Raw genomic sequence first — 23,778 nt, 5'->3', positions numbered from 1 at the left:
GACAGAGCAGGGAGAAGAACAGGTGGATCCACGAAGTGCACTGCTGAGGGGAGCAGCCAGTGAAACAGGAGAGGTCTGTGGCGCCCTGTGGGTCACCTCCATGGCCAGGATTGAATTCATGCTGAAGCAGTTTCTGCTAGCTTCTCTGTGTTGCACTTTAATGTAATGCGCCACCAGGGAGGACACAACATCTTAAAGTTTTTAATTCGCTGGGGTATGATAAATGGGTATGATAAATGTTCAAAGGAGTCTGAAGTCTATAGCTGTCTACCAAATGTAGTTGACCAGAGAACTTTTTTCACAGAATTTATTTCCCCAAATACACTGAAAAATTCTCTGGGTATTAAAGTCACTTGCAACTATGAAATCCTAAAGACAATAAAGATTAGTTCTTTCATTTTGAAAACTTGATGGCTAATATTGTTTTCACACCCAAATGAACCTCTATAAAAGTCACTGTCTTCTGAAAACAGGTTTGCCTTCTTTTCTTGGCTCTACTTTGTTGCCGTGAATGATACTGCCCTTTCTATTGCCCTTCCTGACTTGGTTCTCCCTTCTCACTGCCCCTTTCCTTGAAGACAGCCTCCACGTGTGTAACTGAAGTGTTCTCTAACCACTACATTTTAGAGCAGTAAAAAGAATCAGGTCAGGGGAGCAGGGCCCTGAAGCCAGAGCTGCCGCTGTCATCGTGTGCCTGGATCTGGTCAGTGGTCTGGGCCAAGTCCAGGAGCTGGGTGTAGGACTCCTCGGTATCTTGCACCCTTATTGACCATTCCTTGCACAAACACGGGACCATCCCTGAGTTACAGTAACAGATGCAGGAAGTGGAGGGTCATCTGAGCCTCAGAAAACAGTAGGTGCCCTTGAGTCCGCCAAATGAGCTGCACGCCCTTCCGATGATATTCTGTGTCACCATTCAGCATCTTCGTTGAAGCTTGTACTTCACCTGTGACAGTGTCCTGTGGGCTGGGAAGTTTGGAACCGTGTGGACGGGGAAAAGTGGGCTCAACGTTCACTCATGTACTACCTCTTTTCCCTCATTATAAATTTGAGCTGTAATGCCTGTGGAGGCTTTTTAAAAAAAACAATACTATAGTTTATTTTTGCATCATTTTGTGCATTTTCCCGTCTCAGTTGCAATCCCCTTGGGCTTCCCATCACCAAATCACCCGCGTGCCATCACCATAGTCCAGTGAACTTCCCTCCCCCCACCTTTTCTGGAATCCATGGGATCATTCCCCATTCCACCTCCATAAAATATCTCTGGTATTTAGTTGTTCATTATTATTATTATCTTCTCGCCTGGTCCTTTATACTCCTGCTATGAGAGAAATCATCCAGTATTTTTCCTTTTCTTTCTGGCTTATTTCACTAAGCATGATCTTTTCCAGCTCCATCCATGTTGCTGCAAAAGGCATGTGTTTATTTTTTTTTGGTTGCTGAGTAATATTCCATTGTGTATATGTATTGTGGAGACATTTTAATAAAACAGACTCCACTTTGCTCAGCTGAACAATGCAGGAGTTGCCATGGGAACCTGGTCCTGGGTCCATATGACCAGTAGGGGGCTACTGAGAATTCCGGCAAACAGAAGGAGGCTGGACACCTGCTCTGGGAAGGGCCCCCTAAGCCGGTCCAGCAGACAACGGTGAAGAATACCAAATCCCCATCATAAAAACACACCGAAATGGGTTATAAAAGGCAGCCCAAAAATCCTCCTTCCTGTGCAGGTGCAGATTTCTCTCATCTTGCCCACTGCTCCTCTTAGCAAGGTATTCCAATAAATCCACCTCTCTGTTCTCTACTATGTTTCTGGTGAATTCTTGCACCCCCATGCCCCCAGCCTCACCTCAGTATTTCTCCCCACAACAATGCCTACTGATGGGAAAAGAGTCTTCAGTTTGTAGCTGGTTGAGGGGGTTCTGCAGGAGTCCCAAGAAATTGAAACTGGGGCCCAGGGACTCTAGGCGGAGGCCTGCCCCAACTGGCTTGGAAGCTTCCATGATGGGGGCTGTTTGTGCATGAAGTCCTGTGAGATTCCCCTCCCTCCCCCCTCTGTGGGAGTGGTAAGAAATGCCCATAGTCTTTCCTCACAGTTCAACTCATTCCACCAAACTAGGCCTCTGGCACCACGACTCTGGATTATGTTATGGTGCTTTGTGGCTTGTGTCTCCAACCCTGCCTGTTCTCATCTGAATCAGCCCTTGGCTACGACTCCAGCCCTAATATTCTGGTACTGGGTGAGGAGGGAAACCAAACTGCTCTCTGAGATCATCCCCTGCATGTCAGCCTCATTCTTACTACTACTGCTGTTGTTCAAGTTCTAATGCAGAGAGATTTAGATATAGGAGGAACTCCACGAAGATCAGGTGAGGAAAGTTAATTGTGAAAATGGTTCTGATATTCATACAGCCAGAACTTCTGTACTTTTCCTCTAACTATATCAGTATTTTTTTTACGTTTTCTCTCTTAGGTCTCTGTAAGATTCTGTCTCAGCTCTTTTACATGAAGCCCCAGGAATTTAATCTGCAGAATGACTTTCTGGCAGGGGAGACTGAAGGCGTGCTCTGTATGGTCCTAACTCCTTCTTTGTCCTCATGAAGGTGGCTTGGGGCAGATTGTTACCCCTTCCAGCTCTGTAATTAGCTGTGTACCAGGCCCACCATGGAGACAAGGCTTTCAGATCAACAGATTAAATAGCAATTTGCTTATTGAAAAGAAAAAGAAACAGGTGAAGTTAATCTTCACAGTACATTTTGTTTGCCCATAGATACCCAATATACTATAATTTCACCAAGTAAAGACACTGCTAGCCTAAAGGAGGAAGAACACATTACCTGACTAGTAAATTCAGAAGAAGGAACTGGGCATGCTTGGCTGGGCCCTAACCCCACCTCTGGAGGATTCTGGGGTTTGGGTGTGTGCTTTGTGGTCTGCTAGCTGCTGCCTGATAAGACGCCTAGCACAGGAAACCAGGAGAAGGACGGAAGTATGCTTCTGACAAGACAGTCAAGTTGAAGGCTGGAGCACTTAGCTATCGACCTACAAACATACTCTTTCACCATTTCAGATATTTAAAAAGATGGTATTTGGATCACCATCTAGACAGTTGTCTCAGAAGTAAAAGGAGTGTGGTGTGGGCCCAAAAATGCAATACCCTGTTCTGACTGTATCTGAGGCTTCCCTCAAGGAGAAAAGCAACCTACGTGCTAGGACTTTATCATTTCTTCATTCTCTCCCGCAGCCCAACAGACATATGGGCTGGCACACAGTGATACAGCAGTAAAAGTAGAACTGGCTTCAGAGAAGGTCACTGGAGCAGGGCTATACGATGGCACCAGGCTGCTCTAAACTGAAGTTATTCAATGCCAATGAACTGTTGCCCAGGAGCCTGCTTGGTAAGGAACAGGTCAGTAATGGTGGAATTCCTCAGAACAAGCACACTTCTGGGAAAGTAGTTCTCAGGCCAGGCTGCATTCAGGAATTACCTGGGGGGGGGGTGTTGAAAGTTGGGGGAGATAGGTAAGTTACATGCCAGACAAATGAGTTTGGCATCTCTGGGGCATCAGTAAGACTTAATACTCCCCAGGCATGCCAATGTGCAAAGTCAAAACCAATGTTCCAGCCTGGCCTTGCTTTGGTGTATTTAGTAGTTTGTAAGAAATGCAGAATCTTGGATTCCATTCAGACCCATCTTATCTGCATTTATAGCAAGAGTCCCAGGTGGCTCATGTATGCATTAAAATTTGAGAAGCAGTTGCTTAGAAGATGAATTCTGGAGTTAGTCAAACCTGGATTCTAATCCCAGCTGTACCAGTTGAGTGATCCGAGGCAAGCTGCTTAAGCTAGCCCCCAGCTAAATAAACTATAAAACAGGTTCACACCATGAAACAGTTGCAGTCAAAAGGAATTTGTCATATCTTTAAACACTCCAGAGTGATTCCCACAACATTTTAACTGGGAAAAAAAAAACTGATGAGTTTACAGATGTGAAGCATCTGTAATGTGAAGCACATTAGTATTGTGTCTGGCACCTAGGAAGTGCCTTACAAACATTTGCTGTTGTGCTACTAGCTGGTAGCTGAAAGAAAGAGGTAGGCGCCTTGGTTCTGCTTTCAGGAAGGCATTTAAGTCTCATACCATCAGGGCACAGAAGGAAAATGTGGGCTTCATCAAGAAACATGAACCCCACACTCTGATCATCCACAGCTCTGGCTTTGCCCTGTTTATTCCTTTAGTGATTTCAGCTCATCCTGTGCATGGTGGGGGAAAAAAATCCAGTGCCAGAGGGTCCTCAACCAACTGAAACAATGACCAAATTGTTTGGTCGTTGCATGAGCTGAATTCAGTCCCACAAAGACCTATTAAGCTGGGCGACAATACTTTATGGGGTGCTACCCGGAACTGTAGAGGAGGTTGGAGGCCAGAAGGCCCTGCACCCGGCTGCCATGAACAAGACCTCAGAGAGCAGCCTGGCCCCCAGCCAAGGAGGAGATTAAGTCACAGAAGCTCATAGAGAAAAGCAAGGAACATGCCTATCAACACCCCTAAAGAGAAAGCAGGATTGCTGGGGAGTGAAGGGCATTTTCAATTGTTGCTCTTTGTCTTGACTCAAAAAAGCTTTCTTAGAAATGTGGGAGCCTCAGTCAGCACCTGCCTCTAACAAGCCCTCCAGGGGATCTTACACCCAAGTTTGAGAACCTGCTCACATAGCTGTTTAGTTTGGGATTTTTTTCCTCCCAAAGCACAGATATTAATTCTTCCTTGTGTTAAAGAGGTTTTAAAGAGATTAATTATAAGAAAGATGAAAATTCAGAGGGGAGATCCACACTCCCCCAACTCAGCCCTTGAACTGGGTGGAAAGGAAGGCATCACTAAGCAGTCAGGGAGGTGCGCCCCCTGGGCTACAAGTTGAGAGCTGAGCTGGTCTGAGAAGACCCCTGCGTGGAGGGAGGGGGAGCGTCCCCAGGCCTGGACCAGCCTCCAGACAGCAGGCTGTTTGCGTTCACTGCCTCACTGAGGGGCAGACAAAAAGCCCTGCCTCTCTTAACTGCAGCTTAAATATAGGAATTGTGAAAGGATCTTAAGTTCTGAAAATAACAGAATTACTGCAGACGAGTGTGTCTGTGGACCCACAGACTCATGGTGTCAGCAAGTAAGGGAAAAGTAGATCAGCAGCAATTACCAGTTTCTCTTCCCAGCGCCTCTGGGCGAGAGGCTGCCTGCAAGAAGCGATTCCCAGCTGCATGCCAGCATGAAAGGATTTTTCTTTCTCATGTTAAAACAAGTGAATTGATTAAGCAGAACCAGTGTCTGATTGCTAGGAAGTCAGGGGTTCAGCTGGCATGACAGTGGCAGGGGGAAGGGGAAGAAGCGGGTAGGAAGAAGGGTCCGCCTGTGCCAAGGACAGGCAAAGTCTGGGGGTTCTGAGCGCTGACATCTCTTGGTCCAGCCTCATTGATTTAGGGACCAGGAGAGTAAGGGGCATCAGGAGTTGGCTGTGGGCCCAGATCTCAAGCCTAGAGCCTCCTCCCCTTCTCTAGTTCTCCACCCCCCCACACACACCTGCTCTTCCTCCCCTCCTCCCCCTTCTCACTGATGCCCTCTCTGGCCTCCTCAGAGTCCCCCTTCCAATATGTACATTTTACTAAGTGAAAGGTTATGGGCAGGAGTCATTTTTGGTTTGGTAGAAGAACTGGGTTAAACTCAAGTGTAGAGAATGAGAGGATTCCCCAAAGAGAGTGGGGAGCAGGACAGGAGGATTTACTGCAATACTGCTAAGGGGGCAGGTGCCACAGGAGAGGTCTGCAGAGTCAAATGTGGGTCAGCTCCCTGGCCTGGACCCAACTCAGGCCTTAGCAGTGATAGCACTGAAACTTAACCTCTAGGTCACCAGGGAGGCCCCAGTTTAGTTATTTTGTGGAGACATAACATTGAGTAGAAAGAAGATATGCAGTATAGGTTTTTAAAATGCAGGCAAGGAAGTGAGTTTACATTGCGAGGTTTGAGGTAAGCCATGGAATGTAGGGAGGTTCACAAAAAGAGGAGTCTAATCAAAAAAGGCTTTCCATAAAAGCCAGGTTTAAAAGGCAGGCCTTAGGGAAAAAGAGACTTGGTGGGTCTCTTGAGCAATTGGAGCAGGGCCCTCAGCCCTCAGCTCACCTCTATTCCCAGGGAGTAGAGTGCTCCCATGCCCTGCTATTCCAGGAGAGAGCCCTCTGAGACTCAGAGCCACCAGAAGGCACAGATAATGGCCAGAGCACCCACAGAATGAGGAGCAAACCCTCTCTGCAGGACTGCTGGAAAGCACAGCACTGTTAGAGGTCAGCCGGGTCAGTACAGGTCAGCCAGCCAGTGGGGTCTGGCAAGGATGCAGCCTCCTCCCAACCTCCAACCACTGCTGCTTCTGTTCCAACACCAGACTAACCAGAGAAAGCCACTTGCTCCCCAAGCCAGTCACAAGAGGCCCCTTTGCCCCCACTCAGCACACCCAAAGCTGGCTCTTCCCTTCCTTCCCCGAGTAGCCCACTCCCTGCCCGGCTGCCACCCTCCCCACCTGATGCCAGGGAGGGCCACCGAATTTCTGGCGAGCGCTGAGTAAACAGCCCCATTTCTTCCCACTTGTGTGACACTGGTGATTTCCAGATTTCTAGCAGGGAGTCAGGACACCCACTAAGCCTGCCTCTTGGCTCACCAGACAGCCTAGCGATCTGAAAGAGAATGTTGGAGTCCTCAGCATCATCTTCTCAGGTTTTATGAACACAGAGGGGAAACGAGGCAGCAGGGAGCCAGCAGCTTGGGCCCCCACCCCCGGGGTGATGCTGCCTTGTCAGCCCCTCCCTCCTAGGCACAGGTGTGCACACGCGCACACACCCACACCCAGACCCAGGTGTCCATAATCAGGCACGTGCGCCCCACGGCCACGTGTGTTAACACAATCAAGGTCACCAGTGTACCCACAGGGGCCAACAGTGTCAGACGCCTGGCCAACCTCTTTGACCCTACACCACTCAATAGGTTTCAGCTATCAGGGTTCGGTGAGTGAGGTCCTTGCGTCCCTCTAAGAAAGAGTTCAGCAGTTTCCCCAGTAAGGAAAAAGACATTGGATTAGACAGGCAAAAGCTGCATTTTAAAGGTTTATTAGGAAAGGGGGTGGGGGGAAAAACCCGTGCAGACACGGGTGCATCATCTTAGGGGCCAGCTCTGCATTTTGCTAGAGCAAGGGGTGGTCTTACACAGTGTTCCTTGGGGGAGTCATTCCTTAGTGGAATTTTATTGTTTTGGGGGCAGGTTGGTTTGGCTTACTGTAACTGATAATCCTTCCTGCCCCTACCTCGCATTCCGGGAAAGCCCTTAGCCAGTTGAAGGACTGGGTGACCACCCCTCCCCCACCTGTGGTAATTATTAGACACCTGGTCAATTATTAGACATCTGATCTGACCTCCCATTCTAAATTTTCTCCTACAAGCATCTACCACTTATGGCAGCCACACCCAAAGCAGGGGGAAGAGCTGTCCCCAGAAGCCCTTCCCCACCTCCCAAAGAACCTTCTCTGACTTTCAACACCCGGGGCCACTTCTGCCTGTTTCTCTTTACATGAACAGGATCATAAGAAGCCCTCCCTGGGCCTGTGCCTACTTCGTTCTTCAATCTCCTTTCAGGGACAATTATTCATGTTGACTCCTGTAGAGGTATTTTCATTCATCCTCTTCATTGTGTGGCTTTATCTATCCACCCTGCCGCAGACAGGCATTTGGGTTGATCCCAGCTGGGGCCTAAGACTGGCGCAGTGACAAACACTCAAACACTCATGCATGTATCTTGTTTCTGCTGCATCCACACCCAGTTGCCAGACACGGTGTGATAGGTTTTACACATGTTCAGCTTTAGTAGATACTGTCAGTTTCCCACAGGGCTTTTACCACCTTTCCCTCAAAAGGTTAGGGGAGGGGGGTCTCTCTGCTGGTCTAGGAGGCCTATCAGAGCTGTCACCGCTACAGCCTGAGTTTGAGCCTGGCCAGGGCGCTGACCTGCATGGCCCAGCAGACCTCTCCTGTCCCACCCGCTGCTCCCCTCAGCAGTGTCCTCCTGTTCAGCTTCTGCCTCTGGTGAACCCTCTTATCCCCTGCACCTCTGGCCTACACCCCAGTTCTACACAAAATAAATAAATAAAAATTCATGAGCGGTTAAGTTGTGTATAATCTGTGTATTCTCATCAACACTCCATCCTGTTTGACACACCCATCTGCCGGCTGATGGGTGTCTTTGTAAGTCTTTACTTCATCCCTATAGGCTCTCCATATTAGCTGTTTTCCTGAATTTCATTCCTGTAATGATATGTCACTAGAAATTTTTAGTTCTAGTAATTACCGTCTGATCAAAATATAGTCTCTCCCCCTCCCATCCTGAGCAGCTACCCGAAAATTCCCTCAGGCCACTCTCTATTGTACTACTGGAGACAGTGGACAGAGGACGGAGATTCAGCGAGAGGTGTCTTTGCTTTATTGTTGTCTCTCCAAGGCCTCTCTCGGTGCTCTGCACCCACTAGGTGTCAAATAAATATTTGTTGTATAAAGACATGAAAGAATGATATGAAAGTCTTTGGTTGCCAGCGCACTTTGCCAGCCATCCCCAACATCTAGAGCGTGTGCAGCTATCTTCCTCATTTTAGGCAGGCACAGGGGAATCCTTTGAAAATCAAGGGCTGCCAAACCGAACAGGCCTCCTGCGAGAGGGGGCTCCTGAGGCGTGTGCCCCACCACAGCCTCAAGGCATTGAGGAGGAGGGTGTTGGTGGGAAATCTCACTTTTTTTTTTTAAGATTTATTTATTCGTACAGAACTGGGGTACAGGCCAGAAATGTGGAGGGTGAGAGGCTTCACCAGAGACAGAGTGGGGAGCAGAACAGGCAGATCAATGAAGTACACTGCTGAGGGGAGCAGTGGGCGGGTCAGGAGAGGTCTGCCTCGACACGTGGTCACCTCTGGGGCAGGCGGGGATCGAACTCATGCGGAAGTGGCTTTAGCGTCCCAATGCTGCGCTTTAACCCTCTGCGCCACCAGAGAGGGCCGGGAAACCTCATTTTTAAGTGGGCTCCCAGGCTCGAGACACCCAGTCAGCTGAGGATCAAGGGCACAGAGGCCTCTAGCTCCAGTGCTCTGGGGTCAGTTTCCCTTTCTAGTTGCCCACTTGGGTGATTCCACTAGCTTACAAACTGGTTGTAACAGTGCCCCTTCCCCAAGGTCACTGAGGTCACTGTGAGGATGGAAGGCATGAATGCCTACCGAGCCCTTAGCCCAGCACCTGGCACTCAAGGTAGGGGTCTTCCGCCGTAACAGCCACAAGACGGAAGAGAGCTGGGTGGGGTGACTATGCTCAGCTGAAGCTGGGCTACCTGAAAGCGCGGAAGGTGAGACTGGAGGGCCTGTGATGTGCGCCATGGAGTTACTCCTTCCACAGTGCTTTCCCTGCAGGCGGGGTTGTTCCTTGGCCCTCAGCTTCAGGATTGAGCTTTACCGCAAAGCCAGGGCATCCAGGTCAGAAGATGCCATCCCCCGGAGGCTCCTAGAAAAGGAGGAGGCACGTTGCAGAGTCTGAGTCTGGCCTGGAATGGGAGTTTCTGCCTTCTGGAAGGGCTCTGTCAGAGTCCAGAGGGAGCCCCTAGTTCAACAGGGCAGGCCCGCCCGGACAGGGCCGTCCATCTTCACCTCTGGTGCAGAAGCAGCGGCCAGCCACCGCATGGAGGAACCTCTTTAGTGCTCTCCCATGATGGGGACCCAGCGGGGTTCATACTTTTAACTGGCCCAAGAGGAGAGGTCACCCACAGAGGCCAACAGGAGAATGTCCCACAGTTACCTAATGCTGCCTCAGGAGAAAGCAGGGCCTTGACCACAAATCCTCCCCCCAACTCTGACCCTTGGCCTTTGGAGCCCCCAACCCTCTGACTTACAAAAGGAACTGCTCCAAAAAAAAGGGGGGATTGGTCAAGGGTGAATAGGACTGGCTGTGAGTTCATAATTATGAAAGGTGGGTAATGGTGGGCCTCCCCAATGGCACAACGGGTTCAAGGCACAGCACTACAAAGCCGGCCGCAGCTGCTTCAGCATAAGTTGGATCCCCGCCTGCCCCAAAGGTGACCCACATGTTGCTGCAGACCTCTCCTGACCAGCCCGTTGCTCCCCTCAGCAGTGTACTTTGTTGATCTGCCTGTTGTGCTCCCCACTCTGTCTCTGGTGAAGCCTCTCACAGCTTCTGGCCTGTATGCCAGTTCTGTATGCATAGATAAACCTTTTTAAAAAGTTACTTTAAAGAAGCTATGGATAATAGGTCTGGCAAGGTAAAGGACATCTTCCTGATTTTTCACTAAAAAGTTCCCCTCAATCTAATAAAGCAGGGTGTATCCAGCAAGGGGAATGAGTTGAGGGTATGGCACTGGTCTGGCTTCACAGGTCTGCAAGTGATTCCCAGGGAGAGATAGCAGTGGTGCAATTTCCCTTTCAGGGAAGTGTTTCAGCAGGAGGCAGAGGTAGAGCGATTTATGTGCAAGCACTGCCGTGAGCCTGCCTCTAGTGCTCAGGATGGGGATGACACTGGCCCCTACTCACCCCAACCTGACCCCTAAGGTGAAGTGTGTTTCCCCAAATCACCGCAGGGCTCACACAGGTCCTGTGTTCCTCCTTTGGTTCTGGCCTCTGTGGTCCAGGACGTGGCTACGAGGGACACCTGTCTGGCTCTTTCGCTGACACAGTCCCTCCTGTGGCTGAAAGTCACATTCCCAATCCAGGACCGCTGAGATCTGACATTCCGCCAATGACCCCAAGCCCTCCCCAGGCCACTGACCTCCATACACTGGCCCCCTTCCCAACCTTGATTAAAGTTGAAGTTGGCCCTTTAAAGACCCTCAGGTTGATCACTCTCGAAACAGGGACCTGTTAAAACAGGTCAGTGCTTACAGGCAGCATGACTGGAAACCTGCAGGAGGGTCCCCACACGCCTCACCCAGAGGTAGCTCCTACAACAGCTGTTCATGGTGCTTAAAATTCCCACACTGAAGTATCATGCTTTGATGGATACAAAGATACTTTTTCCCAAAGCTACCTCAGGCAGGAATTGTTCCTTGATCTGGGTTGCTAGAGGGAAAACACAAGAGGGCTGGTTAAGGGCAAGGAAAATGCGGGATGGTGCAGGTAATTTGGGCAGGGATGACTTCTGGTTTCAGGATACAGATTGTTGGTTCCAGGCAAAGGGGAAGAAAGAAGTAGAGGAAGAGATTATTGGGGTGTTGAAGGCCCCTAAGGCAGTGCCAAAGCTGTAGCAGCTAAAACAGGGTAGAGAACCCTACAGAATGGCAGCTTGTGGGTAAGCCACATCCCAGATACCTCCCCAGGGCTCTAGTCCAGTCCCTTATAGGGCTGCAAGGTAGAAGTGAGTCTTAAGTCTCCTCTGCCGGCATTTCCAGCCATGAGCAACTAAAAAGAACCCTTAAGGGCCTCCTTGGAGACGCAGCAGTATGAAGCTATCTGCATTCACTGCAGCCCCTGCGCACAACTCATCCCCAGCAGGGAGCTGACCCACATGGCGCAGCAGACATCTCCTGTCCCGCCTGCTGCTCCCCTCAGCAGTGTGTTTAAGTTAATCTTCAGTCTGCCTATTCTGCTCCCTACTCTGTCTCTAGTGAATCCTCTTACCCTGTACCCCAATTCTTGTATGCGCAAGTAAATAAATCTTAAAAACAAAGGAGCCCTTGAGCATGTCCACAAGTCATCTGGCTGCAGGGGGTACCCAGCTTCCACCCTGCCCTTTGTCCTATGAACATGTTCCCTCCCACCCCCAGATTTCTCTTATGCACAAACTAAAGTAAGGAGAAATGCCAGGCAGGGGTAGGGGCATTGGGACGCAGGTCTGAATCTGAAGTTGTAGCCCAGGGTTCTATCCCCTCTACTTTTGAGTAGTGACAATGACCACATGAATCCAACCCTTAGTAAATGCCAGAAAACATGCTAAAGTTTATACAGATAGACTCGTTTAATCCTCAAAGTACTTGGATATATATATATATATATATATATATATATATATATATATACCACTCATACTCATTTTACAGGTGGGAAACTGAGGCACAGGAGGTTAGTACCTTGGCCAAGAGCACAAACTAGTGAGAGCCAGAGGCCTGGGCCACTCTACACTGCAGACGTGCACCCTTCCCTGCATTCCCTGAGGAGACACCCTTCCAGGCTGCGTCTAGTTTGCCCACCCTCTCCTGCCCTCGTTTCCACCAGGCTGAGCAGGGAAGAGATAGAAGCACTTAGTGGTCAGGCACTTGACAAACAGCTGCACGCTCCAGTCTCAGAAGCACCTAGTGAAGGATGAGCCCAATCACTGCCCGAATGGGGAAGCAAGATGAGAAAAGTCCGATGCTCTGCCAAGAACACACAGCAGAGGAGAGCTGAAACTGAAACTGTACAGAGCCCCCTCGGCCTTACAGGGAGCTAAAGAGAATGGAGACCAGGAAGGAGGGGAGAGGCAGGTGAGGAGGTGGAAGAGGTTCCTCAGACCTAGCAGTTGCCTCGGTCTTCCTGGGACCCAGGGAAATACTACACACTTAAACACACACACTCTCGCTAAGCAGCAGCGTCCTCAGAGACTGGCCACCCCCATTCCTGGGGAAAGGGCCTCCAGCTGCCCCCCCCAGGCTGGAGGGAAGCTGTGTGGGCCCCACCCAGCAGTCTGCTCTCAGCCACCAGCGCCAGGTGGGGGTGAGGGGGGACAGGGAGAGAGGCATGCCAGCCCCAGGTCGGGGGCTCTCACGGCACCGCCTGCTGCCCAGGCCTGAGGAGACAGGGACAAGGCCTCCACAGAACCAGGGCAACAACTGGACTGCCCGGGGCGCGATCAGGAGTGTGCCCCAGGGTCCAGGAAGCCTCCGGCGGGAGGACACCAGTGGGGCTGGAAGCTGCCTCTCAGGATTCGGTCGGGCCCGTGCACCGCCTCCCTGGGCTCCACGCTCACGCAGCCTCTGCCAGCCCAGTGAGAGGACGAAGCAGCAGGACAGCCCGGCCAGTCTCTGGCTGGACAGATGGAGGGGAAGGGAGCGTGCGTGGTGAGGAGGCTCTGAGGCGTCACTGCAGCAGGCGCCGCCGGTACAGCACGGCCAGCAGCCCAGCCAGGAGGGCCCCCACCGTGGCGAAGCTGAGCCACGGAGCCCAGGAGGCCTGGCGGTCCTTGGACTTGGATTCTGCTGGTGGCTCCTCCTTCTGGAGCTTCGGGGCCCCTGGCTGCCTGGGGCTGCCGGCTAGCAGGTCGGCACTGGGCTCCTCTTCCACACGGATCCTGATGCTCTCCAGGGTCTGGTACTCGTTCTCCTCTGGAGTGTTGCTGCGTCCTGTGTCCACGGAGCGACTGTAGCTAATGGCGAGGTCCTCGGAGCAGCCCGAGAAGGGGCTGTCCAGCTGGGAGAGCAGCTCGCCAGGCTTGCTCAGCTCCAGGTCTGCGCTCCAGCAGGGGGCACCGCGGTCAGGATGGGGCGAGCGGCCTCCAGTCACAGCACCTGGAGAGGCTGGAGTCTCCTAAGAAAGAAAGGAGGGGCTGAAGGGACAGAGCACGGCAGGGGACACCTCCCCCCATTCCGTCCCCAGGCCTGGGCCTGAACTAGCACCTCCATCCCCCGATTCCCAGTCCACACAGCCTCTAAGGCCACCCTCTCTTAGGGCTCTACTCACGGATGGTGCAGGAGGGCAGGGGAGAGGAGAGGACCAAGTCCTTGCGACTGTATCAGTGGGAACCTCACCCTCACTCTGGGGGGCGCGTGACCCCATCCCACACAAACATGCCTCTGGATCTGAGGGCCATCGAGTACCGATGGGGTGAGAGGCCTGACCATGGCCACGGACTGGGTTCCTCCAGGGAGACAAGAGCAGGTGGGTCAGCTGTACAGGCTCACGGGGCGCTGGGGAGGGCGCAGGCAGGGACTGGGCACTCTGAAAAGCCTGGTCTGGGGGGGACAGGCAGGATGTCCTTCCTGGTGAAGAGCAGGCGGCTGCCCTGCTCCACTCCCACTGCAAAATGATACCGCTAAGCTAAATAGGGAGCTATCAGGGCTAACTGGGTCAATGCACACGACCAGGGGACCGAGTTGCCCTGCTTGGTATGAGGGCATGGGTGAGGCTGGCCCTCAGCTGTCTCTATTCCTGCAGGAAAAGGTCCAGATTAGAGAGTGGGAAGAGTCCAAAGTCAGGGCTGGGGAGGGCGAGGTGTGGGGAGGAGGAGATGACCAGGATCACTGCTAGGCGGGGCGAAGACTCACCTCTGTTGGCCTTTTGCCGCTCCCGATGGTGGGCACTGTGTCTGCGGGTGTCTGGCTAGGCACTGAGCTCATGGGCATCCTGTGGTCAGGCGCCAAGCTAGTAGGCACTTTGGGCGGCACTGTGCCAGCACGAGCTGAGTTGATGGGCAATTTAGATGCTGTTAGATTGGTGGGCACATTAGTGGTCACTGTACCAGGAGGCTTTGAGCTGGTGGGCCCCTTGGAAGGCAGGGTGTTGGTGGCTGGAGAGTTGACAGGCAGCTTGGAAGGCAGAGTGCTGGTGGGCAACTTGGAAGGCAGAGTGCTGGTGATCCTAGAGTTGATGGAGACCCCTGGGCCGCTGGAATAGATGGCAGTCTCAATGCAGTCACCAGCGGCCCCTACAGAAGCAAAGCCAGTGGCTGGGGTAGAGATGCCAGAGTGAGGAGCTGACCCTGGGGGGCCAGGCAAGCGGCTTGCCCTGGGGTTGGGACGGGCCAGAGGCTGGAAGGAGACAGTAGGAGACACAGGCCCACGGGGTGGTGTGGGGCTAGAGGCCACACCTACAGATGACAAGACAAAAAGGGAAACACCCATAAGGCTGCCGTACTAAAATCACACCCTCGGGGGCCAGAGGACTGAGAAGAGCCCGCTGCCCAAGCTCATAGTGTCCCCACTGCAACCAGGTCTCCCCGCCGCCCAGCCCACGGCTCCCAGGCCTGAAGGCCCAGCGCTGCAGGCACACCGTGGTCCTGTCTGTCCTTGGTCTCTGGCCTATGGCCCTGAATCTGCTCTCGCATAAGCATGAAATGGTCCCTCACTCTAACAGTGTCCAGCTTGACGATCACTATTTATCATTTGCTCTGCTTTTCCCTCTCCTGCTTGGGGTGCCTTTCCGTCTCCTCCTAAGCCTGGTGGAATCCCGGCTGCGCCTCCTGCTGCCATTGCTCCACTGCTGACCCCAGATGGAGCCATCCTGGTCCAGAGCAAAGGCCTAAGCAGAGGCGCTCACTGCTGTCATGTGGCCTGGAGGCCTGGCCAGCCACCAGTGCCTACAGATCTCCTAGGAGGTCTAGGGAGAGAGTGGAAAGAGGAGGATGGAGGAGGATCTGGACTGGGAGCAGGTAATGAGAGTTCATAAAGGCACCTAGATCAGGAGTCCCCATGGAACCCTGACCACCCCCAAGACAGGCCAACAAAGGTCAGGAGGTTCTCATGCACCCCCTCACCTACTCTTCCCACCTCTAACACCACAGGGTCTTGTGGTACCTCTGTCCACGCACATACTGACAGCTAAACGTCCACATTTCCTGAAAGATGTTCCATGGCAAGTGGTTACTGCCAAGGACGGCAAGTGGAGACAGGGTCACAGCTGGGGGAAGACAGGAGCGAGGTGCAGGAGGATGCTCACATGTCTGGCAGCTACTCCAGGGCCTAGATGGGCACCAGTGTCGGGGGACACTTTCTGAGAAATAGTGGGAAAGTCAGAGTGGGCAGCTCTATATTCCTGAGCAGTGAAAGCTTGTGTTGGGGTCCAGGGCCCCGGCTGAAGACATACCTCTTCTGGGGCTGAGAAGATTAGAGACAGAGCTAGAAAGCTGGGAGCTAGAGACTCCTTTAGGCAAGAAAGGACCTAAGGGCCTCCCTGCCAACAGCTGGCAGCCCCAAAGAAGCTGTTCCCCTTTGGTGCAACCAACGCACCTTCAAATCACCCCCACCCACACTTGTGTCTCCAGTCACTCAGACTCCTCCCTCACTGCACACCCCAGGTCTATGCTCGGCCCACAGATCTTGTGCCTTTCCTGTTCCCCTACTTCTTGACTCTGCGCTGGCCTTGGAACTTGCTTGACCTACAGACTGAGGTAGGAGGAACACTGATTTAAGCCCCTGCCTCAGGCGTCCCCACCCCTCTCTCAGAACCTTACTGAGCTTCCATTGAACCTTGGTCAGAAATGAGCTTGCCTGCTGGAGAATGAGACTCATGAAAGAGGAGCAAGTACCCCCGCCAACAGTGACACGCAGTATGTACATGAGAAGGAATGTAACCAAGACCAGAATGGCCCAGTCAGCCAGGCCAAATTACTAACCCACAGATTCATGAGCTAAATAAATGGTCAAACTTTAAGCTACTGACTGTGGGGCTGTTTGTTACACAGCAAATGCTAACTGATACACCCTCTAAGAAGCTGAGTCACTCCCTGGGGTGAATGCCCTTTATCCCCACTCTTGCTTCCTGTTAAGGAAGCCAGAGGGGCAACACTCTCCCTGGTTGGTGAGGGAGGCCCTGGAGCTCTGGATTACGTGCACACCTGCTGTGTGGGTGCTGCTTGGCTCTGTGTCCTGCTCCTGGTGTCCACTAGAAGTCAGAGGTCTGCGGGCCGCCATGTCAGAGGAGGGCTCCTTGGGGTCGCCTGACTTCCCAAAATCAGTTCCAGAGCTGGCTGTCTGTGAGGCTGTCTTTGGATCCTGTAAAAGGGAAAACTTGAACGAGACAATCACATCTCCCAGGAGTGGCAAAGGGTAGCAGACAGGCCTCGGGCCAGACCATGAAGCACAAGCACCAAGGAAGTGCTTGCCTGAGCTTTGGTCAGTCAGACTATATCTCTCTATAGGTGAGGTGACCAGCAACTCACCTCATGGAAAACACACACGTGGGGAGTTCTATCCCTCTCTCTGGCTCTGCAGAAAGTTTTCCCTCTCCGTGACACTGCACACACCTCTTTCTTGGGCTTTAGGTCCACAGTACAGTATTTCCTGGACACCCCACTGCCCACTCACATCCCAAAATAATCACTCATCTTTCCCCTGAACTTGATTTTACTGGCAATAACTGCAGCTCCTCCCCTCCTGTGCCCTCACACCCCCAATGACCTTGTCTGTTCATTCCCTAGCCCCCCCACTAAGCTCAACATCTCACAGCTGGCTCACGACAGGTCTGGGAGGTGACCACAGAGTGAAGCCCTGCCTGGCCATCTAGGCTGGGCTGGGCCAGATCCCCATTGGAGAAGACCTGGGCTTCTGAGCAGAGCTTAGGCAAGATTTGGGAGGGGGAGCACGAGAAGGCTTCTGGAAGATGGACCACATAGATGGACAGACAGAGCCAAACCGTAGGGCCCCAGGTAGACTGTGAGGAGGTACCTCTCCCAGGAGTAGTGACTGGGAGTCCTGGACAGGAACGGAGGCCTTTAACTCTCCTCTGTAGCCATTGCGGGCAGTGCTGGGAGTCTCAGAGGTTGTAGAGGACCCTGGAACCGCGGCAGGAAGTGATGCTGGCTCCTTTGGGGCTGGGGTGAGGTCAAAGATAGGGGTTTCAAGGAGGATCAGGTTATTGGTCCTGTTCCTGGGTGCTCCCTTAACAGGACAGACCCCAGCTCTTGGCCCCCAGGTGCTCGGTTATGGCTGCCCACAACTCCAAAAGTTGTTGTGATGTGGGAGGCTCCTTAGAGGAGACTAGAGAGCCAGCAGCCAGCTCACTCTTTAGTGTTTAGAGTTTAGTGTTTAGAGTAGGGGGAGGGGAAGTAAGGGGAGGTGGGAGGAGTGAGAGGGGAAGAGGAGCATGTGAGCGCCCATGGGCCTTTCACCCAGACTGGGTCAGGAGTCACTACTCCTCCACCCCCAGGCACCCTGGGCCCAGCTGGCTTGACTTCCCCTCCTCCTCCAGGGTGGGCGCTCGACCTGATGCTGCCTCCCAGCTCCCCCCAGCCGCCTGGCCTCTCTGTACTCAGGGTCTCTGAGGTAATGACAACCCCCCCCCCTCCCCCCCGTGAAGAAAAGTGTAAGAGAGGAAACACGGGAATCTGCTAGGGTTGTAAATCTGAGCAGGGCCTCAGGAGTTCCCTCTCATCTTTGAAATAGAAATTGGTTGACCTGAGTTTTCTTCCTGTCTCAGCCCCTAGAACCTGCCGGGGATGCCATTGGCAGGGAGTATTCAGGAGGAGAAACTGGGAAGTTGGAGTGGGCTGAGGAAGGCCCCAGGGGGAGCCAGGGGAGGGGGAGGTGTGAGGGGAAGAAGGAAAGAGCCTATGAGGGAGGAAAAGAAGATACTGAAGAGAGGGACAGAGGCCACATGGGTGGAGAGGGGGAGGGGAACTGAGGAAGAGGAGACAGGAGGAAATGAGAAAGGGTGGGTATTGATGTTACAGCCACAAAAACTTGGGGAGGCTCTATCTGCGAGCACATGCCCAGCCCAACTAAGCCACCGCCCATGGTACCCACCCGGGCTAGATGTTGCCATGAAGCCCCTTTTGCAGGGAAGACTGAGGCTCAGAGCTACACCCAGCTTTGCTCCCTCCCCTGAAGTGATGGGAGGGAGGGTGACAGAGAACATTAGGGGTGCAGGGATGAGGGGACAGTTGCGAGGAGGGTCAGGACAGGGGCTCACTGGGTAGATAGCTCTGGTAGACACTGGCCACTTCCTCAGCGAGCTCCGTCTTCTCACAGCTCCTCAGTGCCGCAATGAAGGAATCGACCCAGCCTTGCCGCCGCTGAAGACTATGGAAGAGTTCCCAGAGGGTGTTGTGGTTGCCCCACTGATTGAAATAGGCCCGCAGTCTGTCCTGGAAGATACAGTCACCGCCCTGTTCAAGCCAGGTAGCTCTGACCCCTGCCCCACTCAGGAGGGGACAGCTGCAGTAAGGACGTGACAAAGTCACAAGAGGAAGCCAATCATCTGAAACTGGGTCAGAGGCCAGGGTTTGGCCCAAGTTTAAAGGCAGAGGACTCCTACTATGCCCCAAGCCTCCGCTCAGGCCTTTGCATGGCTTATCTTGTTTAATGCTATTACTCTTATTACTGAGAAGAACCTGAGGCATAGTGGAAGTGAGATAGCAAAGAACCTGCTGCCATGGGATGGGAATCCATACCCAGCTCATCTGATGCCCAAGTGGTACAAAAAAAAGGGTTTGAATTAGCAGAGGAGGAAAAGATTTGTAGTAAAAATATGAAGCAAGGGATGAAAAGAGAGGAGAGCACCAGTAAGCTACAGGGAAGATGAGGATACTGCAGAGATTCTGAGATGATGACAGCAGCTGTAGAACCTTTGCGCTTGCCTGGATTTCCATCTATAAAGAGGGCGAGAGAGAGCAGAAACGGAAACCTGTAGAAACTAGGTGACAAGGTGTCCCCACAAACTCCAAGGGAAGAGAGGAAGGGGCCAGACCCCATGAGCCACAGATCCGAGGACCTACAGCATCTGTTGGAAGAGCAGAGAGCTGTGATCTCCGTCTGAGAGCAGCTAAAACCGGGAGGGGTCTGGCCCACTTCTCTAAGGGCAGAGCAAGTGGGCTAGGGCTCCCAAGAACTCTCAAAACGGGGCCCTGAGCTTTGTTGCAGGACAGGGCACCACAAACAGGAGAAAAGAGCAGGAACCAGGACAAGAAAGACCACGAAAAAGAACATTCTGGTAACAGTGAGAGAGAGGGCCAAGCCCAGAGATCTCAGCCACCCGTGTTTTCAGGCGCTACACTGAGAAGATGCAAGAGGGAGCTCATGGAAGTTGGAAGAGTCACCCTGAAACGCCTTGCTGGGAAGAAGAGAAGTCCGCCAGAGCAGCTAGCAGGACACAAAAGGAAGGGGGGAGGGGCTCTGAAAGCACAGCCCTGCCCCACTCAGAGGCTAGCGTGTGGCGGCCTGGCTCACCTGGTCACTTGTCGTGAGGCAGTACAGGTAAGGCAGAATCTCCAGAACATGGATACTGCAAAAGTTGTTGTGATAGCGGCGGATATACTGATAAGTCTTCTCCTCTGCAAACGTCATAGCTGTCAGTCCAGGCCCTGATGGGACCCATGAAGGGTGGATGGACAGTGAGGAAAAAAGACAGAAAGAACAGATCACGCGTGGTAACGGGGCGGGGGAGTGGCGCTGGCCTCGGGCTCCTCCCTCGGCTCTGGCTCTGGCTCTTCGGAATGCTGGCAGTTTTTCTTACTCCTTTTAAACACCCTGTTTTGTGACTGCCTGAGCCTCAGAGGCCCTCCAATGAATTTGCTTTAAAATGAACTGGTGAGAGCCCTCCCTGGTGGCGCAAGAGGTTAAAGCACAGCACAGCAAGCAAGCGAGCTGCAGCCTCTTCAGGGCCAGGTGAATCCGGGCCCTGGAGGTGATCCAGGAAGTGACCCTCAAGCAGGTGATCCAGGAGGTGACCCTCAAGGCGAGGCAGCCCTCTCCTGGCCAGCCCACTGCTCCCCTCTGCAGTGTACTTCATCCATCTGCCTGTTCTGCTCCTCAGCAGTGTACTTTGTCCATCTGCTTGTTCTGCCCCCCGACTCTGTCTCTGGTGAATCTGTCTCTCACCTCCCCTGCACCCCAGTTCTGTATGCATAAGTAAATAAATAAATCTTTTTTAGAAAACGAACTGGTAGAAAAAATAAACATTCTGGGGAACTAGAAAACCTGTGCCTTCTTCAGAGCAAATTACCTGAATACTTCTGTTGACAAGTTGAATTGAGAAGTTTCAAAACTTTTACTTAAAAAAATAAAATGGATGGAGGACTAAAACCAGACTGAGAAGGTTTAGGGTGCACTTCTGCCCCGCAGGCTGGTCTGGTGTTGGGAGGCTCTGGCTGCCCACATCCCTCCCAGATCGGTAGGCACCGCTGGTCACTGACAGCAAGAGGGCCCCCTTAGGGCTGCTAGCTGCTGGGTACAATGGGGAAAAGAGGAGGTGCAGTCAGCCCAGTAAGCTCACTCTACTGCAAAGATGGAGAAATACCAAGAAACCCAGGGGCTTGCTAGCTGAAGAGCCAGGAACTCAGGCCCTCCGGCTCTGCGTCGGGGCCAGCCCACCAGGCAAGCCTGCTACCCACTGTTCTTAGGGGGAAGCTGAGTTCTACTTACTATGTGACAAGTTAGCAACCTTTTCTCTAGGCTTGTCCTCACCCCTAAAAGGACTCAGAGGGCTGGTTCAGCTTCATGAGCTTGAATTTTTTTTTTTAAAGATTTACTTATTTTGCATACAGAACTGGGGTACAGGCCAGAGGTGCAGGGGTGGTGAGAGGCTTCACCAGAGACAGAGTGGGGAGCAGAACAGGCAGATCAATGAAGTACACTGCTGAGGGGAGCAGCGGGCGGGTCAGGAGAGGTCTGCCGCGCCATGTGGTCACCTCAGGGGCAGGGATCGAACTTATGCTGAAATGGCTTTAGCTTCTCAGTGCTTTAACCCTCTGCGCCACCAAGGAGGGCCTACAAGCTTGAAATTTTAAAGTGCCTAAAATACAAACTATCTCTGCCAGTTGCTTATGTAGCACTTATCACATTTGGGCATCTAGGGGGCTTTGTTTGCTATTTGCCTCTCTCATGGGGAAGACTGCAGGGAGTAACAGACAACATCTCTGCTACTATCCAACTGCTATTCTAACAAATCAATAATACATATATTAGTGATTTATATATATATATATATATATATACACACACACACACACACACACAAGAATTGCACACAATAATAAAGGTGGTAAAGAAAAGAAAGCAGGGTGATGAGCTAGGCCCTGGAGGGGGTGTGCATGCTACTTGAACAGGGGCAGTCAGGAGAGCCTTCTGAAGTGGGGGTGTCTGGGCTGAGCTGGTCTCTTCTGTGAGATTGGTCTCTGGGCAGGAGGCACAGCAACTGAGCAGTCCTGAGTTGGAAATGAGTTTGACATTTCTGAAGAACAGAAAGCAGACTGGGTGGTCCAGATGCTGAAATCTAAGGGGGTGGGTAGAAATTATGGCCAGGGGGGGGCCTCTGAATTTTACAGGGAGTGAAATGGGGAGCCCCTGGAAGGTGCTGAGCAGGGAAAGGAGAGGATTTGTGTTGAAGACCTCTCTAAGGTTTATGAGGAAACTGGTCCTGGAGGGGACAGAATGGAAGCAGGGAGACCAGTGTGGGGACCACAGCAGAGACATAACAGAGGTAACCAGGATGAAACCACAGAGGTGGTGAGAGGCAGCTGGGTTCCTGGTGTCTGGTGGATGTGGGAGTGAGGAAGACAAGAATCAAGGACAACTCCTGGGTGCTTGGGGGATGGACAGTGCTGCTTGCAGAACAGAGAATCTGGGGGAGGAGCTGTGCAGGGACTCCAGAGCTGCTCTGAGAACAAGGGAAGGTTAAGTTGTGACTGGATGGCTAAGTGGCTTTCAGGGAGGGGAGGGGGCAGAGAACAGAAGGTCAGGCTGGAGTAAAATGTGGGTGCCAGGCATGGGTGAGACCTCCAGGAGATAGTGCTGCAGAACAGAAAGGGCCCCAAAGATGCTATGGTGGCCGGTCTCTCCCCTGGTCTCTCCCTTACGGGAAAGGGCAGTAGCCCTGTCCCAGGCCCTCACCTCCCTTTGCATGATGGGCGAGCAGAGGAGGGAGGGGAGGGGGGATGCACTGAGCTTCAGATGAGTGAAGAACAACCCTGTGATAGCAAACAGACCCCTTTCGCCTTCCGTTGCATGGCATCCTGGAAGGCACCAGGCAGGAGAGGGTCCCAGTCTGCATTCCAGCCTTGGTCCCTAAGGCACAGCAGTTGGGGAGCAGGGGCTCTGATATGACAGAAGCAAAAATGAAGGAAGTCCATGTTGGCATTTATTGAGAGTCCATGATAGGCAGCAAGTCCTAAAGTTCTTTCATTCAATCCTTGTCACATGGAGAAGGGGTGCCATGTTGACCAGGGGCCCTGACAAGGTTGAACCCCCAACTTCCTTCCTGAGGGCACAAAAGCCCTGCAGCAAGAGAGACTGCTGCACCTTGGGAGGGGGAAGGTAGGGCCTGGTGAGAGCTGCTTGGGAGGCTACCACAGGTAGCTCCTTCTCTGGAGAGCCAGGGCACTTCCTGAGACAGGCCTGAGGACACTCTAACCCAGCCCTCCACAGCTTCCAGATGGCTGACCGTCCCCCCGGATATTTTTGAGACTTCGCAGTATCCATAGGGAGAACTTTTTGTCCTCAGTGTTTTCCTGGCACCTCTTTCGATCTCACAGAAGTCGAGCAGTGAAGTGCTAGAGGCGTGGCACGAAGAGTTTCCGACCTGACAGCCCCAGAGCCTCTGTGTTCGTTCCAGAAATATCCACCTGCCTGGGAGGGGCAAGGCCTCACCGCCTCGGCTCGGATTCCAGAATTGGGGCCGGACCCAGGTCGGCGGGTGGGGGCGGAGGAGAAGGTTGTTCTAAGCAAGTATCTCCACCAAGAACTGCGGAGACTTCGATTCCTGGGCAGCCGCCAGAGGTTGGCGCAGCCTTACTAGGCCTCGCCAGGGTCACCCTGGGCCCGCAGGCGGCGGGTGGTGAGGACTCAGGGGGCAGCGCTGGTCTCCTTCCGACCGGACCTCCCCGACCGGGCCTCCCCGCTGGCCCCAGCACACACCCCGCGCGATCCCCTCGCGCTCCCCCAGTGCTGGCTGCCGCGCGGGGAGCGCGCGGGGTCCTGGACCCTGCGCCCAGGACCGGCTCTCCAGAGACCCTCGCACTGCTCCCGCCCCAGCCCTGCCCGCCCCAGCCGGCCCCTGCCGCCGCGGCCCACTTCCGAAAGGCGCGTGGG

The 23,778-nt window shown here is 52.9% G+C and overlaps 1 protein-coding gene across 2 annotated transcripts; it reads right to left on the bottom strand.

Moving 5' to 3' along the window:
* Positions 1–12,052: 12,052 nt before the first annotated feature.
* MAVS (mitochondrial antiviral signaling protein) lies at positions 12,053–22,692 on the bottom strand. 2 transcript variants are annotated; one of them, XM_004687008.2, is made up of 7 exons: positions 22,677–22,692; positions 19,921–20,054; positions 18,665–18,839; positions 17,422–17,567; positions 16,593–16,749; positions 14,305–14,846; positions 12,053–13,567 (listed from the first exon to the last, which is right to left on the bottom strand). In XM_004687008.2, exons 2-7 carry the CDS (start codon positions 20,035–20,037, stop codon positions 13,121–13,123), a joined length of 1,584 nt encoding a protein of 527 aa, XP_004687065.1. In that variant the 5' UTR covers positions 20,038–20,054; positions 22,677–22,692; the 3' UTR covers positions 12,053–13,120. The 2 variants fall into 2 exon arrangements, with proteins under 2 accessions (XP_004687065.1, XP_012583892.1); XM_012728438.1 differs by lacking the exon at positions 22,677–22,692 and having other exon boundaries at positions 14,305–14,684; positions 19,921–20,146.
* Positions 22,693–23,778: the final 1,086 nt, after the last annotated feature.

The sequence above is a fragment of the Condylura cristata genome, unplaced genomic scaffold, assembly GCF_000260355.1.
Source record: "Condylura cristata isolate star-nosed mole 26May11 unplaced genomic scaffold, ConCri1.0 scaffold00022, whole genome shotgun sequence".
NCBI lineage: Eukaryota > Metazoa > Chordata > Mammalia > Eulipotyphla > Talpidae > Condylura > Condylura cristata.
This window is presented reverse-complemented; position numbering and strand designations above follow the sequence as displayed.